Source organism: Barbatula barbatula (genome assembly GCF_947034865.1).
Source record: "Barbatula barbatula genome assembly, chromosome: 1".
NCBI classification, from domain to species: domain Eukaryota; kingdom Metazoa; phylum Chordata; class Actinopteri; order Cypriniformes; family Nemacheilidae; genus Barbatula; species Barbatula barbatula.
The window spans coordinates 2,214,402-2,235,263 of record NC_136766.1 but is presented as its reverse complement, the minus strand read 5'-3'; the positions used below and the strand labels follow the sequence as shown (position 1 = coordinate 2,235,263).

Sequence of the window (20,862 nt, the reverse complement as noted above, 5' to 3'; positions counted from 1 at the left end):
ACAATGAGTAAAAAAGATTAGTAAGTGACATCGCAATGCATTCTGGGAAGTGACGTTGAATGGTTGCGCTGATCTCTGCTTTATTATGATTCTGCTATGTTATAAAAATATCATCTGTCTTAAGCCTTTTCAATTTAAGCCAGATATGAAATGAAAGGGGATGAAAACATGAGATGTTCGGTATCAATGAAATGAAAACGAAGACGACCGGAGGAGGTATGAGGCGACAGTGGTTCAAAATGGATGGTGTCTCTGTGGCTATTGCTTACCTGAGCGTTCGCTGTAAGGAGCTGCAATTTTTCGCTGTAGCTGTTCAAGGTAAGTTTTCGAATCGAGCTACACATCAGTCAGATTTGTCACCTAAATGCTTTACACAGTGAACCCTGTTAAGAACACGCTACTGCGTTTATGGTATTGCCGATATCCTGTGCATCACAGCACACACAGGCGTTGAGGCAGTCGGCCGTATGTCATGGGCTGCCCATGTCAGTCGCCACGACAGTCTCCCTGGCGCATAATAAACTGCTGGGGTTTTCAGCTGTGATATTTAGCACGAAATGGCTATTTCATAACGGGTTACTTTCATAAAAGTCCTACCTGATGCCCTCCAATAACCTTTGTAGCTGGTTTTCTTAGGTGATTTTATTTTTTACTTTCCCTATTGAGTCATTTCCAACAGTGGAGAACAGAGGGGTGTGTATCTTAAGCTTAACTTTGTAAACAGTCAAACTGAATGTGTATGCTATTAAATATTCAAATTGAACAAGTCATTTGTCTAAAGGCTTCAGTCATTTCTCAGGTTAAGGTACATAACTGATACATGTTCCATAACGTCTGTTTTTTTACAGATTTACATTCAGTCATTCAGCAGAAGCTTTTGTCCAAGAGGTAAACAATGGAAGCAATTGGAACAACATAAGGACAACAAAAAGAACAAGTCTCATATAGACTATCACAGCATACAGAGCGAAGATGTACATTTTTTTAAAGAGTAGAAAAGAGAAAGAAGTCCGAAGTGATCGTTCAGGTGTTGACGGAAGAGATGTGTTTTCAGATGATTCTTACTGATGCTGTGCAGAAGAACCCGCAGTCATTCCATCATGTGCAGTTAACAGAATAAGAAATGTCTACCCCGAACCAGACAGAACCTTTGCAGGATTCAAAGATGCAGATGTTGATTATACAGAAAAGGACCTGGCATGGAGAATCTGGTGATTTTAAGATCTTGTATTGCTCATGTTTACAAAGCAGTTCTTCTATAGAATGAGTTATGTACAGGCATTACCAAACAATGTAAACATTCTTCAAATTCAATTTAAATAAAGGTTTGTGGAGATTCTGCAATCTGCACACACATGCACTAATGTTGTGTTACAGACAAGTCTAGTGGTGAATGCTGGTGTATGTGCAATGTGTTCGTGAACATGTCTGTGTCTAAAATCTGATCTGCCATCTGGAGTCTCTCTTGTGATGCCATGATGCGTGTTCTGTGTAGTGTCATGTCCACGCTCTGCGTTAAATTCATCACGGAGGAGAGAACATCTGCCACCATTGCTGTCATGTAGCCGTAGTCCTTTATGAAGCTCTAAATGTCTTGTGAACTTTGCTCCAGGAGATTTTGAACTTCGCTTCACCATCTAGAAACACTGCCTGTTTAAAGTGAAACAGATAGAGGAACCGTTTGCCGTGACTTATTCCGTAACCAACATTTGGTGAAAAGTTAAACGACACGTCAAAAATATATGATACTTTTATGTAAACTTGGAAATGATTATAAACTTTAGGGAAGAAACATTTCCGATGCTAAACTGTGTCTAGGTCAGAAATGAAACTAATTACTGTAGTGTCACCGATGACTTTAACTCATTTGTATGAAGCTTGGATCTCGAATAAGTGTTCTGTCGGTCAATAACGTTACGAAATATAAACATGCCTGATGCTAAACACAATAAAAATCGATGTCTTGACCACTCGTATTTTCAGTCACTGTTGGTAAATTCGCTTGCATCTTATTTTGCAAAACGGAAGTTATGATGCCCTTCTTTGTGAAAATGGTGTCATTGTGAAAAGGGCCTTTATCTCTCCGGGCCTACAGTGTTCAGGTTTTCTTAAACTACATTGAATCGATGCTCCCAGGACACGGTTGCCACCTGGTGGATCCTCCAAGAAATGCAATGCGCATATGCACTACCTGTTCCTTTAAACGATCTTCTTTTGGGTTCTGCAGACGAAAGAAACTCACACTTGATGATGAAAGAAGTTTACTTTTCTCTTTAAATTATCATTTTTTAAATGCTTTAATTATTCACTTTCTGAAATTATTATTTGTAATGACCGAACTTCACACCTGTACTACAAATAATCATCCAGTGTTAGCTGCTCAATTCTCTCGATTTCATTTTTTGGTGACAGTTAAATCAGTCGTTCTGCATATTGGTTCTGAAAACATATGACAGAAAGAAACCAGTAAGCATGTGATATTGGACTAACAAACATTTCTTTTACTGTGTGAATAAAACAATCAATGGTTTTACATTGAGAGTGGTGAGATCCTTCTAACAGGATATTTACAGAAGCTCCACACCTCAGTCCCTTGAGTCCCGCAGTAGATTCTGGAGTCTGAAGTGGTTTTTTATCTGTACTCCACCCATGCTTGCGTTTTCATCTCAAGCTCTTTCCTGCAGCTCTGCCATTACACTGACATCCACTAGAGCGCAGATGAGCATCTCTTTATTCTCTTGTTTCACTCCCTATGTCTCTATGAATCAGTTTATGGTGTGAGTACACTACACATCTTTCATGACACTTAAAGGCATTGTTAAACGTCACCCTAGTTTATATTATCAACCGATAGGACCAATATAAGATTTGACATATACATGCAACATTTAATCTAAATGTTTAGTCTGGCAACTGTGTTTGTGTTGAAATGAAATTCACTGGTGTAATCGTACCGGACAGCTCAATTTATAATTCAATATTTAAAGCTTTGTGTTGTAAATCAAGGAAAGTGTTTTTTTGTGCGCAATACTGTGTTTTTAAAGTGAGATGCATGGTCAGATTAGAGATCAGAAATGATCAAGGGAGGCAGTAACTCCTCTGTTCTGTTGCTTTATATCTCTTTTTAAAATGTAAACATCCAAAATGCTTAGAAATATGACAAAAAAGGCTTGGAAATAGTGCTTTTCACAATGTTCATTCTTTTTGTAAAGCACATTTACTGACATTAAAGATAGGACGGAAATAAGGATGGAAAACTGAAGATAATTATTCAAATGAGTTCAGGAAATCAGGAAAATATCAAATACAGAGAATATTTCTCATATTAGCACTGTCCGGAGAAAGGAACATTAAGAGGAGGCGGGGATCTTTTTACACGATGTTTGTATTAAAAGTGTAACAAAATCACTAAAGTCCTATTAATCATTTGAGAAGTTTGTGTTTGTATGTGGTCATATCTGAGGTGACGTCCCGCCTCTGATGCCACTCCTGCTTACCAAACAACACTCCGTGACCGCGTAACGCTGCTTTCATATACGCAAGCGCGTTGAGATAGGTTGAATTGTTCTTTTGTAGGACCACAGCGAGATATCAGTGTTAATGACATCTTATAGAGTTTACTGGATGCTGGGATGAGAGAGCGTTGACTCACGGCCGTGACTCCCAAATCACTTTTTACAAATCCATATAAGGCCATAAAGGGTGCTACATGAATCTTGGGCATTCTGCGAGTATCGCTTTCATCAGGTGCGGGACGCCTTTCCGTGTCAGACGTTGTCTTTATTTTTTTAATGAATGAATTTATAAATAATTCATTAATTAACTTAAATTAATGTCAGCATCTCCTGGTGGTTTATTTAGCATATTTTGCATTAAGTGAATGCTTGGCTGTAAAGATGCGTTTTTAATCTAGATTTAAATTGTGCGAGTGTGTCTGATCCTGGAATAATATCAGGAAGGTTCTTCCGGAGTTTAGGTGCTACCTATGAGAAAGCTCGACCCCCTTTGGTGGATTTAGTTATTCTAGGTGTTATCAAAAGAGTTTTGAGATCTTAGAGAGCGTGATGGGTTGTAGTGTGGTAGAAGCTCTGTTAGGTAGGTAGAGGCTAAACCCTTTAAGGCTTTATAAGTGATTAAAAGAACTTTAAAGTCAATACGATACTTAATGTGAAGCCAGTGAAGGGCTGATAAAATTGGGGTTATGTGATGGTATTTTCTGAACTAACTGTAGTTTGTTTATTGATGATGGAGGACAAACACTAAGTAGTGCATTACAGTAGTCAAGTCTTGAGGTCATAAATGCATGAATAAGCTTCTCCACGTCAGCAACACACAGAATATTTTGTAACTTGGCAACATTTCTTAGGTGGAAAAAGGCTGTTTTTGAGATGTGATTTGAAATGACAGGTTGCTGTCTAATATATAACGTCTAGATCTTTTACTGTATTTGTTGGAGTAACAGTACATCCTTCAACTTGCAGTTTATAATCAGAAATATTCGGTTTGCGTGTCTTTGGTCCGATAAGTAATATTTCTGTTTTATTAGAATTTAAAAGAAGGAAATTACAGGTCATTGTATATCTTCAATGCACTCTGCCAATTTGGATAGCTGGGAGGAATCATCTGGTCTTGATGAGATATATAGCTGAGTATCATCTGCATAGCAATGGAAGCTAATTCCATGTTTTTTAATAATGTTTCCGAGGGTGAGCATGTATTTGGAGAACAGCACGGGTCCCAGAACCGATCCTTGAGGTAATCCATAATTTACTTGCGTTATATTGGATGATTCCCCATTTAAATGGACAAATTGATGTCTGTCTGATAAGTAAGATCTAAACCATTGTAGTGCCTGTCCCTCAATACCAGTATAATTGTGTAAGCGATCTAGAAGTATGTTATGGTCTACGGTATCGAACGCAGCACTAAGGTCAAGCAGGACCAGGAGTGAGATGTTGCCTTTATCTGATGCTATAAGCAGGTCGTTTGTAATTTTAACGAGCGCAGTTTCAGTGCTATGATGCGATCTAAAGCCTGACTGAAATTTTTCGTGCACGTTGTTATTTTGTAAGAAAGAGCACAACTGAGTGCACACTACTTTTTCTAGTATTTTAGACGGGTATGGAAGATTTGAAATCGGTCTATAGTTTCCTAGTTCATTTGGATCTAAATTTGGTTTCTTGATTAGAGGCTTAATTACGGCCATCTTAAAGGGTCCTGGGACATGGCCTAGATTAATTGACGAGTTGATAATGTTATAAATGGGCTCAATTGCAACAGGTAGTAACTCTTTTAATAACTTAGTTGGTATGGGGTCTAGTAAGCAAGTTGTAGGTTTAGAAGTTGCGATAAGTTGAATTAAATCTTCCTGTTTTATAGGTGAAAAACGCTGGAGCCTTTTTTTGAAGCGATGGTTGGTGCTAATTCATAGGACAGATTTGGAGGTTGAGTTTTTACTATTTTGTCACGAATGTTTTCGATTTTTTTTTCTGTAAAAAACATCTCTAGTTTGTGAGTTTCTCTTTTAAGGTGCGAGTGGTGCTATTGTACCATGGTGCAGTATTTTTCTTATTAATCTTTTTTGACTTCATCGGTGCGACAGCTTAGGGACCAGGGGGTCTATACACCATCTATACAGCCAATGTAAAAGAAAGCAATAATTTTTTACTTTTGTAAGGAATAATTATGTTCAACGCAAGCACTTCAAATGATTTAAATTTATGCTCAGTTACAGTAAGAAAGTTTCTAAATATTTTAACAGAGCGAAGCTAGCACCCGCAATACTATGGTAAAGGCATACCGAGAAAGATTGTGTAAGACTCACCCCAATGAGATCGCTTTGATTCGGATCCGTATGTGAGTAACATTGGTTTTGCTGTTTGTCAGAACCAAGATATGCTGTTGTTGTGATATTAGCTGTGTAACAGAGCAGTTTTGAGCATCATTGTTTATTTGGAACCAGTGTCGTCTTCGCTTATTAATTTGTATTATTATTCACTTGACCTAAGCTATGATAAAGATTTCATGCCTGCGTTGCTCAGCACGTTCGAGGGCGCAGCAATGCAGGGCGGGGCGTGTTCCTTTTGCGTAATAGTGCGTTTGTTGTCGATTTCAATTAAACCATCTTTAATGTATGAAATTAGCTTTGTAATATCATCTACAGACAGACACTGCAAGATAAAATGCTGTCTGACTTTGTTTATTAACTGGAAACAGTGATGATGACGACATCGTATTTTGCAGAATACGAAGATTCATGCCAACTTCGGGTGCCGTTTGTTCGCTTACGCGGAGGGGCAGGCGCACCGCAACGCAGCCGATCTCTGCATGGACATTTCATACACAATGGTAATTCAAAGTGCTTTACATAGAAAAGTATGTAACTCTTTTAATAATTTAGTTGGTATGGGGTCTAATAAGCAAGTTGTAGGTTTAGATGTTGCAATAATTAAATCTTCCTGTTTTATAGGTGAAAAACACTGTAGCCTTTCTTCTGGGGCGATGGTTGGTACTTATTCAAAGGACAGAGGTTTAGTTTACTTCTCAGCATTGCCCAGGTACAAAACCTGTTTTGTTTTTAAGGCCTGAATTTCATCTCAAGCATCAGGTTATATAAGTTCACCCATCAATTCCAAAAATAGCTCAAGGGTATTGTGCTGTAGCATGTTTAAATACTATAATAGCGTGAGAATGCCAAGCTTTTCTCATTTTTGAGAATTCGTAAGCGCGTTCATGTCAAATATTTGCTAAAGAAAGGGCTGCATAAACATTGACGCACTGACGTCTGGTTGTGGATCTGCTCTTTATTGGCAAACACTGCATGATGCATGCAGGACTATTCATAGTCACATCTGTATTTTGAGTCAAACTGAAACATTGGTACACTTGTGAAAATGATTGTACAATGTAATGGATTTAAATTTTTCTGAGTAAAATAAGATTAAGAATGCTAACATGAAATATCTATAAGGAACAGATCACAGATCTACTCCATACAGAAAAACATCTTAGCAAACGGCAAAGGCTCAGGTACAACTCAAATGCAACTCATACACTTTTAGCCTTTAAAACAATACTTATCCTTAAAGATTCTGTCATCATTTACTGCGAGTGTTTCCAAATCATGTAAATTTGTTTGTTCTGAAGAACACAGAGAACGATTTTTGGAAGAATGCTTATAACCAAACAGATCTTGACCCCCGTTGACTCCCAAAGTAGAAAAAAATCACTTTTTTTCCTTCTGTTGAACTCAAAAGAAGACATTTTGAAGAATGTAGGACTGCAAACAGTTCTGGGGCACTTTTGACTTACATTGTATTTTTTCCTACCATGGGAGTCAACGGGTGTTGAGATCTGTTTCTCTGTTTTCATCAGAACAAAGACATTTATACACATTTGGTATCACTTTAAAGGGATAGCTCATCCAAAAATACAAATTCATCATTAATTCACACTGTTTTTTACTTTTTTCTTATGCAGAACACATAAGAAGATATTTTGAAGAATGTTGATAACCAAACAACACTGAAAAAAATCAATGTCTGACTTTTGACTGAACACAAATATGTGTTGAACATTTCTCAAAATGTCTTCTTTATGTTCAACAAAATAACATTTTGAATAACATGGGGTGAATAATGATGGCATGGTTTTCTTTTTGTCTGAAAGATCCTCTGAGTGTACATGGAACTGCATGGAAATGCAAAGGTTTATCCTTCAGCATCCTCTCACTCACACCCACATAATTCAGATCAGTCACATCACATCCTATTCTGAGCCACTTGCCTTATATGGTCAGAATCAGAAGCCCTTCATGAACAAAACACACCTCCGATGTGAGTTCTTCAACCTACGCATTAACAAACCAACACTTTTAGAAATATCTGAGACACAGATGAGACTTCAGGAAGTTTCAATTTGCTCTGATCACAGCTGCTGTTATACACAGAGGAGTTTGACTTGAGAAGGTTCAAGTTGATGTGTGTCGTTCTCCAATCATCCTTCAAATAAAGTGCTGATCCTACAGATGAAAGAGATCATCGATTCATGTCCTCAGAGCTCTTTACACGACTCACATGTTTGTTTGGGAGTACATGTGTTAATGACAAACTGTGTTGATATTCAATAAATCAAATCATATGATATGTCTAGATTGACTGATGCTCATCTCCGGCACATTTTGTCAAATCCCTTAAAGCAAATGTTATTCAACAGAACAAAAGTGTAAAAGTTTGTGTAGCAAGCACTGAACAAATCTTTATCATTAACTGCTGAAATAAAACATCTGCTACGATAAATGTTTCATGATCATGAACATTTTTTATTTGTTGAGTCTACAGTGGAGAGCCTAATATCAATCAAGTTTTATGAACAAACCATCATGAGCGAAAAATTGCCAGTGTTACTCTCACAGTGCATATATAATCATCCACACTTTCAAAGGTCAAATCAACACTAACAGTGTATATATAATCCACACTTTCAAAGTGTATTTATGTATATATACTGTGAGAGTTCATTTGAGCTTTTTTAACACTGGTGATTTTGCTGTGTATAGGAATATTATCACTTTTACTGTACTCTATTACCTGTTTTTTTATATTTCAAAGTGAAAACGAATAAATGATACAGTTATCAAACAATGTAATGCTGTGAGATCAGCTCATTTGAACAGGAGGTGCCTGGTAACTTTAGCTAGACAAATAAAAGTCTCTGCACTGTTCATGAAGGGTATAAGATATATTTAAATGATATCTGACAAGTTTTTATCATGTTAGGAAAACTGAGTGAACGGAGAACATCTGCTAACTATCAATATTCACCACTGAAACTAAATTGTGCTTTTTTGTCCTAGTTGGGCTCTCTGCTTAATTTTGAGAAATTCCCTCAGTCTGTTGACTCACCTGTTATGATTTAATATTTCAATTTTGCTGGTTACATAAAACAATTCTAGATTAATGACAAATTGCCCTGAGGTAAATGTTTCATGTTAAAACAAATATGTTGGGTTCTTTTCAAAAAGAGGTTGTCCAACCATTGGGATACTTTTTTGAGTTTATAGACTATTTTCTTAATTATAAATATTTTCTTAATAAATCACAAAAAGTTGTACAATTATTCCTTCATACTCCCTTTGTGTGTGTGTGTGTGTGTGTATTAATTTAGGCTATCAAAGCACATGACTAATGTCCATCAATGGGACGTTCTTGAGGTGTCAACTCCCTAAAAACGAATTCATGTCAACAGAACATGTGCCATTTTCTGTGTTGCAAGTTCTGAACAAATATCAATTCGTTATCGAGTTTGACAAAAATGTTGCACAGCACAAATAATAAGAATAATAATGCATTTTATTTGATGGTGCCTTTCAAAACACCCAAGGTCACCTCACAGCCATCAAAGAGAAAAACATAAAAGAAAAAAAGAATAAATATATACAGATCACTGCACGGGACAAACCATGTAACATGACGTGTTTTAAAGGTCTACAGATATTCGCTGTTTCGGATATCTAAAGGAATGGAGTTCCATAGGCGGGGGCAGCGTAGCTAAAATATCTAGCACCCACGGTAGTTAATTGAATCTGAGGTACCACAAGAGAAAGTTAAGATGAAGATCTAAGAGGATGTGCAGGGATGTAAACAGTGAGAGATTCGGATGCAAGATGATGTAGTGCCTTGTACGTGAGTAATAAGGTCTTAAAATCAACTCGAAACTTAACTGGAAGCCAGTGCAATGTCTCAGTAAGAACTCAGTTTTGTCACCATTTAATTTCAGGAAATTATATGAAAGCCAATCTTTAATTTCAGCTAGACAACTGGACAGAAAAGGTTGAGGAAAAGAACCAGTGGGTTTGGCAGACAAGTAAAGTTGGGAGTCGTCCGCATAACAGTGGAAGGGGATACCAAACTTCCTTAAGATGTAACCGAGAGGGAGTATATAGAAAATGAATAGAAGAGGGCCCAGAACAGAGCCTTGGGGAAAACCAGTGGTGACTGTAGATGTTCTTGATCTAAAATTCTTTAAAGGAATTGCTCACTGTAAACATATATTTTCATGATAATTTACTCACCCCTGTTGTTTATTTATTTTGTTTCTTTAGTCGAAAAGAAATTAAGGTTTTTGATAAAATTCCAGGATTATTTTCCATATAGTGGACTTCAATGGACTCCAAACAGTTGAAGGTCAAAATTACACTTTCAGTGCAGTTTTTCCACGTAATTACGTGTCATGTGAAGTTGTGATCACGCTTCGCAGAACAGAGCAAGGCGAGCAATTATAGTAAATGTAAGTGCATCAAAACTAGTCCATTAAAGCCTAGCACAAAGCTAAGAATAGTGAGGTTAGACATTTTTTATTTTATTATTCATTTATTTTTTGTGAAGCAAAGGGAAAAGAATTAGGATAAATCAATCAGAGACATGTTGATGGAAGAGATGTTTTTAGGTGTTTTTTAAAGATGGCAACCGAGTCTGCTGATCTTGTAGCAGCTGGTAGATCATTCCACCAATGTGGAACAGATCCAGAGAAGGTACGGGAGAGTGACTTTTTTCCTTTTTGGGATGGTACCACTAGTCGTTGTTCCTTTGCAGACCGCAGTGATCTGGCAGGAACATAGATCTGCATCAGCGAGTGGAGATACGATGGTGAAGACATGTGAAGACATGCTTTCGCAGACATGCACTCATACATCTTCAGATCCTGCTGGTTCCTTTATATTTTTCTCTATATAGACTGTTTAATGGAAGGCACACGTCTGGCCCGAAGTAAACTTCTGTTGCCTGTATCACAAAACGAGGTGAACAAACATCGAGTTGCCGGGTAAGATTTCAGAAAAACCAGACAAACCCAACCTGGGGCCCGTTTCAGTGAAAACTCTGAATATATTAACCCTGAAATGAGGGAAACTCTGGGTTTTCCATTTCAGAATGTGAGGTACGTCATACCCGAGAAAGCAAGGTAACTCAAGCCTGTTTCCAAAAGAGAAACATTTTGATTTTCTCACAAATTGTAGTTTCCATGGAGGTATTTCCGTCTGGTATTGTCCACTCAAAACTTACTCTGCAACTCAGTGTTTGTTTACCTCGCATCGTGGTACAGGCCACTAGTCTTTGTTTGGTTATAATATAAAAATGTATTTTACATTAAAATATCTTTATATTGTATATATTTTTGTATATTCATTGTATTAAATTACATTAAAACTATCCAACTGTTATTTATTCTTTATGTTGAAAAGAGAATTGGAAGTGGCTTTTAAAGTGGCTCTGTTTGGTTTGTGCAGTCAAGACATTCATGGGCGTTCTGCTCATGTTGGATGAAACATTTTAATTTCTACATTTTTATCCAAAAACAACACACCATGCATTCAAGCTATGCATTTATTATTATGTGTATGTGTGTTCATTGACTATCGATGTATTAAACTAATCCTTTACCAACTGATCTATTGCAGCAGATGCAAAAGCATTACATTAACATTTATGCATTTGGCAGACGCTTTTATCCAAAGCAACTTACATTGCATTATCCAATACATTTATACATAAGTATCTGCAATCCCCTGAGATCCAACACACAACCTTGCGTTGTTAACACAATCCTCTAACCACTCTAACTACAGGAAAGACATTAGTAAGAAATGGGATTTTTTTCAGTTTGTAGCGTTTTGGATTTGTTAGTTGTTGATGGGCACTTCTAAAGTCATTTTGGATCTAATGGATCCCGTTCATATGCTTAATGTGTGTTGTACATAGCACAGGTGTGTTTGATATAAAAGTTGTGCTTTAGGATTATGAGATCATACGCTAACCGGAATGGTAATAATGTCCATAAATATAGTGCAAGTGTTGGAATGAAGTAATACTCTACGTATAGATGATTGATCTATAGACTCTCTACTGTTTGGTGTGGCTGAGCTCTGATATCATGATATCAGTTCTGTTAAACATTTATTGCGCGTTGCTGGACATACAAACAGTAGGAAAGTAAACACGATTCTCAATCATTTTGATGGACTTATTTCTAATGCTGTTGTGTTAATGGGCTGCTGTTGATAAGAAACACAATGTCAGTGTTTGTAATGAGACATCATGGGTCCACACCTGTGGAGCTCTGTCAAAGCGTCCTGTGAGTCAAAATCGGATAAACTTTGATATCAGCTTAACACACCTAGAAATTTTATACGAGCCCCATATTCAGAACATTATCGGTGATGACAGCATTGAGCTGTGATAACAGACAGTTCGCTCAGAATTACAGTAATGGCCAAATGTGACCTTTGATCTTTGCAATGTTTAATTCAAATCAAGCAAATAAGAAAAATGTGTTAAAATATTTTATGTGTGTGAGTGTAAACTGAAGCTCAGCTTCGAGAAGAATTTAAGGAGGTTTGGCAAAAAATAACACAACACATGAGCAAAGTTTACTGAGTCAAGAGTCCGGAGAATGAAATAAAGCTCTGCTCAATGTTTACCTTATATGAGCTTTTAGTGTTTTTCTATGCATTTTTGCTATATTAGGATAAAAAACATGTTCTTTGCATTATGTAACGAAAGATTGTGTGCGATAACAATGTTAAAAGTCAGGGGGTTTCATCTGTTTTGGACTATGCACCTCAGATTTTGAGGGAGCATTAAATATTGTGCATATATATCACTGTTGACCAGAACTCTATACTAGTTTTTCCAAAACTAGCCTAAAATTGGATTTGCTTTAAGCCTGATTTTGGTTTTATTCATATTTTAAATGAGCATTTATTGTTATATTGATTGTTTTGATGGTAATTTTAGTTCAAGTTTGAACAATTTTGGTGTATTTATTTGTTGCTGTATAAGATTAATGAATTTCAGTTTTATTTATTATTTTTATCATTTAAGTGTGTAAAACTTAACTTATTAAACCTTAAAACAAATTGTTACACAAAGAACGATTTACATAATTGCATAAAGCACGTAAACAAATTTGCACAAATGATTTTCTTAAATTGCCAATAACCATATTCACGAAAATGACAAATTATAAGTGAATGTTATGTATCTAGAAACAACATTGTGCGATATTGTTTCAAACATTGCATTTCACAGTTTTCACTTGAATCAAGTTTACTCTTTGCTAATGAGCAATTGTAAATATGTTCATTGGAATGTGATTTTGTTATGACTGACGTGACATGTTTTAGTCAGAAGGCGATGGACATTGTGGCACAGATCCAAGCTCAACCCCTCCTAGGCCTTCACACAAAAGCGGGAGGTATAAAACGTAAAGCTCAGGTTAAGTGTGTTCTCAAACACCTGTGGACAAACCACCAATCCACAGAGCAAGCATGGAGAGATCGACAGGAATAGTGTTATGGATTCTACAGTGGATCATTTTATATATGAAAATGAACAACACACAGACAGGTACTGTAACTCGTATATTCATGCGCTTTCATTATTCGTGTTATGTCATTAATATTGTACACTTATATGTAAGTACAGATTATCGTATATGAAGTCGGATGTTTGATTAGAAAGTGATCTTTTAAATCTCCTGCCTCGCTCTTCCAGTTTAACCTCTTCTATTGTGACACCATAAGCCCGAGAAATAATTGAGTCTTGACCAATCCCAGAATGTCATTAAGGTTTGCTTCAGCAGGGTCTAAAGAAGGCATTGTTATATAATCTTAGTTTTACATTCATCACGGAGGTCACCCTTACGGGAGACCACAGTCAACATCATCCATCATACAAGAACAATAACTCTGATCCAAGTTACAGAAGAATAACTTTGTCAAAAAGCATTATTTATTTACACGCCTCTTCTCTACGATTCAAACGTTGAATATGGAGTTTAAAAAGTTGTATTGTAGGAAAAGGAGAGAAAAATATATAATTTTATGCGTGTAAACAAATGCCTGAAATTGATCATGTAAATTCTATTGTTCGTCAAAGTTCACAAGAGATTATTTATACACTCTTAAAAATAAAGGTGCTTAAAAAACTCTTCGCAGCGATGCCATGAAGACCTACGTTTAGTTCAACAAAGAAGCATTTAGTCAAAGGTTCTTTACAGAACCATCTCTTTCTTACTTTTGAAGAACCTCTCTCCCAACACGTTTTTGAAACAGAAAGGTCCTTCAGATGTTCTTCAAATGTTCATTATGGAACCAAAAGGTTCTTTGAAGCACCTTTTTGTTTAAGATAATAATATTATTGATTCATATGAATAATATTATAAAACCTGTAACAATAAGAATGTATTAAGACACGAGCCGTCTTTGTATAAATGGGGATCATTTAAAGAGCTATAAACATGAGTAGTCTTTACATCTACAATGTATGTGGTTGTGATAAGGACACACACATCTTCACATTGAATCAGTCAATCGATTGAGAATGCAAACATTTGATTCAATATCACAAGCTGACCATCTGTTTATCAAACTCTTCTTCATGACAGTGATCCCTGCTCATAATGAACAGATCTGTAGCACGTGGGGTAACTATCACTTCAAGACTTTCGACGGCGACATCTTCCAACTGTCGTCCACGTGTAACTACATCTTCACCTCGTTGTGTCGGAGCAACTATGAGGACTTCAACATTCAGATGAGACGACAGGTGGTACAAAACCAACCGACCATTGGCATCATCACCATGAAGCTGGACGGGACGGTGGTGGAGCTCACCGACGGCTCCGTCAGTGTCGACGGCCAGCCGTAAGTATTCTCTGCTCATATGTGACTTACAGGAATGTTCGTGAAGGCAGGATTGAATGTGTTTTGTTTTATTTTTTGGTTAGGGTCTCTTTGCCCTTCAGCCGCTCGGGGGTCCTCATTGAAAACAGTTCGATGTACATCAAAATCACTGCCAAACTTGGACTGGTGGCCATGTGGAACAGAAACGACTCGTTCACGGTGAGAAGCGCACCGATATGAGCATCACGCATGGTTCTGTGAGGAAAAAGCTTTAGCTCTCCCGTTCATTTTGTCTTCAGGTTGAATTGGACAAGAAGTACCAAAATAAGACCTGTGGTTTATGTGGAGACTTTAATGGCATCCAGGTGTACAACGAGTTCATCAGTAACGGTAAATAAGAAGTGGTCATGTGGATCTGACATTAAAATATGTAAAAATGTAAGACGGATGGATCATTTATGTTCAATTTGTTTTTATTAAGGTGTTGAGATATCTCCATACGACTACGCACATTTTGCTAAGATGGACGGTCCAACAGAAACCTGTACAGAACCATTGATTTCAACAGAACAGACCTGCAAAAAACTGGTAAGATCATTATTTTGCACATTGTCGCTTGAAGTGCAAAATAATGTTGGGCATTATTCCAATAGAACTGAATGGTTGCCTTCTGCCAAATAACATCCCACCAATAGAATCCATCACGTACCAGTAGACACCATTATATTTTCCATTAAAACCACGATATCAATGATAATGTATATTGTGTTTATTCATTTGTTCAAATTGTTCATATAGCTCAATGTTAGAGCATTGCCTCACATGTCATAGGTTCGATTACACGAATGTAAATGGTTTTATTAAAACGCGAGCACCAGCGTCTTTTCTTCAGCTCAGAGCATGTTGTGAAGTTGAACTTTAAATGCCCAATGTCAAGCACCTTTTTCACAGCTTACCAATGAGAAGCGAGTAGCGAGACCTGTCATTTCTTTAACAACATGCGAGGAAGAAGATCAAATACGGAAAAGCTGGTTGGAGCATAGTTTCATATGTATTCAAGTTCAACTATCACTTTCAATAACTCTTGATTGCATTTCTAGCGAGAAATTAGTATCTGTTTCTCTGAGCTCCCTTCGCACACAAACGCTTTCATTGCCGGCTACGATTTTTTACCGCAAGCTAAAAAAAGGGCCATTGTCAACTTTTTCATAACAAAAAAGAAGTCAAATGTGAACATAGCCTAAAATGGTCTTTGCTTTTTTCCAGACCTCAGTATGTCAGCAGCTGCTCTCTGGGCCATCATTCAGCGGCTGCACCGATCTCGTGCCGCTGGACTCTTTCATCAAAGCCTGTGAGTCGGACTTGTGTCAATGTACCAACAGCACCAGATCTTTCTGTATCTGCGGCACCATCTCAGAATACTCACGACAGTGCGTTCACGCCGGAGGAAAACCTGATGCCTGGAGGAGCGAACAGTTCTGCGGTAAGAGTGACCTCCGCCAGTTCACCTCGAAACTAAAACAGATGTTATGTGTGTCACCTCGTAACGCTAAACATGACCAAAGATATTAATATAAACAAGATGTTACAATGCATGGTGAGGAATGCAACGATTAAAATGGCCGCTCTAGGGAAGGAAGTCCTGCCTCAAATTTTAGGATTTAAACGGGTTAATTGATTTGCAGAGGATCTAATTGTTCTTCTCACTTCAGGAGAACATTAGACTCTCTTGGAAACATTGAAAGTCATCAAACTTTCAATGGAACAGAAACGACTCGTTCAAGCAAAGATGATTTATTCTCTTGTGTGTTTTTGTTATATTTGTAGGTAAATCGTGTCCTCATCCCAGTATGGTCCATCAGGAATGTGGGAATCCTTGTATCAACACGTGTTCAAACCCTGACAGAGCTCATATCTGTGAAGATCACTGCATCGATGGCTGTTTCTGTCCTGAAGGTACAGAATGTTTTAAACCCACAAATGTTCAGCTTTTAAATGTTACTTTTTTGTGTGCGTTGGTTTAAAATATATTGCAGCCAAGCTTTCCTGTAGCTCAGGAGCATTGCGTTAACAACGCAAGGTTGTTGGTTAAATCCCAGGGGATTGATATAAAAATGTATAGGATAATGCTATGTAAATCGCTTTGGATAAAAGCGTCTGCCAAATGTCGTGTCGTCAAACAAAATTGTTTCTTTTTGTATAGTTTTACTTTAAAAGTTGTAAACAGACCTTGACTTAAATGATCTAGAAAATTGTTAAACATACACTTACTGTACACTAGTAACGCAGTGGATGCCTCTGGAGGGGCGGAGCTTAGCCTATCATGTGACATGCAAGAGCAACATTTTTCAGGAAACGATTAAGCACACATTAAACAAATGTCTGCGTGATGTGTTACAGGATTTGTGTTTGATGACATCACTGACAGAGGTTGTATCGCTAAGGATCAGTGTTCCTGCGTTCACAATGGAAAAATATACAAACCCGGGCAGACGTACAAAAGCAACTGTAAAGAATGGTAAACGTATTTTTGTTTTGCTTATTCATTCAAGATGATTTTTACTTCTGAAGATTTTTTTTCAGTATCAGTATTCAGCACTAGTAAGCATTTTCTTCAGCACCAGAGTCAACAAAAACAAATGCTGAAATAATGACACAAAGCCCCTCCCTGAACTCACGCCATTGGCTGAGCGGCTAATCCTGGGATGTTATGATAGTCACAGTGTTTAAATGATTTGGGAAAATCTACCCAAATATTGGGTTTGGAGAAAATTATTTAGCATTCAGAAAATGACTGAATCTTTTCTTTTGTTCTTCATACAGCACTTGTTTGAATGATCAGTGGAGTTGTGTTGAGAAAGATTGCCCGGGAGTTTGCTCGGTGGAGGGCGGCTCACATATAACCACCTATGATGGCAAGACGTACAACTTTCACGGAGACTGTACTTACGTTCTTACCAAGGTTTGTGATTTCTGATGGTTTTACCTCATATGAAAGCAGTAAATCAATGTAGAATATGAATAAAGTTACTGCACTTTACAAAATTCCTTTATTTATTTACAACTGTATTTAGATCTCATACGGTAAGTCAAATGTATTGGGCACAATTTGACAAGACCGAAGTTGAGCTGAAGTGCTTTACAATAAAATGATAGGGTTTAGGATTTTAAAGTGACTCAGAATACAGTAGACAAAATAAAGGTTGAAGCACTAGCCTCACGTACTGGGCTTGCTGTGACGACATATTGTCTGGATAGCGCCATTGGTTTCTGACCATATGTTAAGGCAACGGGTGAAAGTGTGATTAGGACCATAAAGATCTCATTTTTAACATTTCATTAATATAATTACACGTATGTTTATTTCAGCAAACAGACTTTGCAGTTTTGGGAGATCTGATGAAATGTGGCCTGACCGACACTGAGACGTGTTTGAAGACGGTAACTCTGTATGTGTCCGAGGGGAACGTGGTAAGTAATCGCACATTCGACTTTCATGTGAAATGATTCTCGTTGCCTTTATAACTGAACGAATGTTTTGAATGTTTTCAGGTCTTCAGCATTCAGTCTGATGGGAAGCTCTATGTTAACAGAATAATGTCACAGCTCCCGCTCTCAACAGGTGAATTACAGAACTATGATGAAATTTATGATAATTGCGATTAATTGTCTGTTTTATGGCTTTGACGATTAATCGTAATTGACCATTTTGGCAATTAATCGTCGGCCAAATGTCATAACCGTGACAGCTCCAACAACTAAATGGATAAATGTAATTGAAACTAAATTAAAAATATGGTCCCTTGCAGCCGACGTGATGATTTTCAAGCCCACAACGTTCTTCATCATCGTCCAAACATCTTTTGGCCTTCAGCTGGAGATCCAACTGGTACCCATAATGCAGGTTTACATCAAAGCCAATGAGAGACACAAGCTGAAAACTAGCGGTAAGAAAAAACCTTCCAACATAATAAATACACATAAACGTTTGGATGACTTGACCAAATTTACCTTTATTTTAAATTTCTAATTGACTTTCCTCAGCAATACATTCAAAATTGAGAACCAGATTTACTTCTGCTTTGTACGATTAGAAAAAATTAGCAACATTTTTTCATCATATCCGACATTTTTTCTGTCTGTGTCTAAAATGTTTGTGTAATCTTTTGCACCAGGTCTGTGTGGTAACTTTAACAGCATTCAGGCGGATGACTTCACCACGGTCAGCGGATCTCTGGAAGGAACAGCTGCTGGTTTCGCCAATGGCTGGAAATTAAGAGCAAACTGCCCCGATGTTCAGAGTTTCTTTGAGGATCCTTGCAGTCTTAGTCTGGATAACGGTGCTCAGTCTTCATTCAATATTCTTTATTGATGGTAATAAAAAGATGGCATCTTTATTGTTGGAAAAAATAACCCTCTTCACCTGTCTGTGTTCTCAGAGAGATACGCTCAAAAATGGTGTTCTCTGCTGTCCGACCCCAAAGGGGTTTTTGCTCCGTGCCACAAAGACATCAGTCCCGATGTCTATCAGAAGGTGAGTTTCATCTCAGAGACTGAACAGCATCAAACCCATTGCAGTTTGAATGCCCATGCATCATTTTTTTCTTGAGATGGATCAATGTCAGTGTGGTTTTATTCCGACAGACCTGCGTTTATGACTCTTGCAACTGTGAGAAAAGTGAGGACTGCATGTGTGCCGCTTTGTCTTCGTATGTACACGCATGTGCGGCTAAAGGGATTTTCCTACCCAACTGGAGAAACACTACATGTGGTATGTTCTGTTGAACCGAAATGTCCCCTCCATTATACCAGTCTCGCAAACCTGGGTTCATGTAAATTATATTTAACAAAGACTTTGAAACACGAGAGAGAGAGAGAGAGAGAGAGAGAGAGAGATGCACATGAAGCTATTTCTGGAGTTTTTAAAAGCATTTGTTGTTGTTTCTCAGGGTCGTTTTCGTCCAGCTGTCCCAGCACCATGGTTTATTCCTACAGAGTTGAGAACAACAGTCGCTCCTGTCGGTGTCACAGTGAACCAGACTTCACCTGCAGCGCTACATTTGAGCCAGTGGACGGATGCGTCTGTCCTGAAGGGACATATCTGGATGAAAACGGCAAATGTGTTCCTCCAGACAGATGCTCATGCTACATCAAAGGTGCCGTGATCCCGCCCGGAGAAGTCACCAATAGAGATGGCACCATGTGGTATGTGTGCATCAATAAAGCCGGTCGATTAAATGTAGGCCACTTTGTTATTCTTGAAATCGGAGTAAAAGAGCTTTTGTTTGCTTTTATTTCAGCACTTGCAGAGGAGGAAGACTCAACTGCATTGGACAGAGAATTCGACTGCCATGTGAGTGGTTAAGATGCTCTGTCACCTCCTTACAAAAAGGAGCTATGATTTCGCTATAGTATTTCTAGTTTTTAAGCAACCGCAAATGCTATATGGTGTCAGTGTAGTATGTGTAGTAAAACCATGGTTTATTTTCCTAAGTGCTTCATCAGACATCTTTGAAAACAGTCATTAATTTAAATTCAGCACTCATGTTTTTGTGTGTTGCCATTAGCGTGCCCCAAACCGATGAAGTTCATAAACTGCACGAGTGCCGCTCCTGGATTTACAGGCTCTGAATGTCAGAAAAGCTGTAACACTGTCGAGATGGCTTGTGTAAGTCATATGATGACAAACATGCTTCACTGGTTGTCTTCAGGCGGGTTGGTAATGTTGTCTGGTTGTCTGTGAAACAGATCAGCACCGAGTGTGTCTCAGGCTGTATGTGTCCGCCCGGGCTGGTGTTGGATGGTAAAGGTGGATGCATCAATGAAAATCTATGTCCGTGCATTCACAACGGCGTTGCACACCAACCTGGAGAAACCATCAACGTGGACTGCAATACCTGGTAAAACCATGACACTACCAGCTTCTCTTAGAAACATCGACTGATACCAATTATTAGCCCATATATCAGTGCGTGGTTAGTTTTTAGTCTAGCCTGATGTGCTCTCTGTATGATAATTTATGATTTTCATTGTATGCAGTTTTTACACAACAAAAATGTAATCTCCATTTTATATCCAAACGTTATTAAATAAAATTTACCAGAAGCAAAAGTAGAGATAATAAAGATTTTCTGAAAAAAATGCTTAAACGAAAAAGCATGATGTTTGCCGAGTTCTAAATA

General features: G+C 37.8%; 1 protein-coding gene across 1 annotated transcript in view; it reads left to right on the top strand.

Moving 5' to 3' along the window:
* Positions 1 to 239: 239 nt before the first annotated feature.
* Positions 240 to 20,862, top strand: part of LOC306897906 (mucin-5B-like) — a gene marked incomplete at both ends in the record, with an annotated part of 34,814 nt that continues 14,191 nt past the window's right edge. The window contains 19 exons of the mRNA XM_079463028.1: positions 240 to 318; positions 14,443 to 14,701; positions 14,785 to 14,899; positions 14,980 to 15,070; positions 15,162 to 15,268; positions 15,947 to 16,163; positions 16,508 to 16,636; positions 17,081 to 17,198; positions 17,504 to 17,642; positions 18,050 to 18,151; positions 18,233 to 18,302; positions 18,490 to 18,627; positions 18,856 to 19,020; positions 19,120 to 19,214; positions 19,325 to 19,451; positions 19,630 to 19,885; positions 19,981 to 20,033; positions 20,248 to 20,348; positions 20,429 to 20,580. Of these exons, the coding sequence (XP_079319154.1) occupies positions 240 to 318; positions 14,443 to 14,701; positions 14,785 to 14,899; positions 14,980 to 15,070; positions 15,162 to 15,268; positions 15,947 to 16,163; positions 16,508 to 16,636; positions 17,081 to 17,198; positions 17,504 to 17,642; positions 18,050 to 18,151; positions 18,233 to 18,302; positions 18,490 to 18,627; positions 18,856 to 19,020; positions 19,120 to 19,214; positions 19,325 to 19,451; positions 19,630 to 19,885; positions 19,981 to 20,033; positions 20,248 to 20,348; positions 20,429 to 20,580 (2,513 nt within the window). The remainder of the gene's footprint in view (positions 319 to 14,442; positions 14,702 to 14,784; positions 14,900 to 14,979; positions 15,071 to 15,161; positions 15,269 to 15,946; positions 16,164 to 16,507; positions 16,637 to 17,080; positions 17,199 to 17,503; positions 17,643 to 18,049; positions 18,152 to 18,232; positions 18,303 to 18,489; positions 18,628 to 18,855; positions 19,021 to 19,119; positions 19,215 to 19,324; positions 19,452 to 19,629; positions 19,886 to 19,980; positions 20,034 to 20,247; positions 20,349 to 20,428; positions 20,581 to 20,862) is intronic.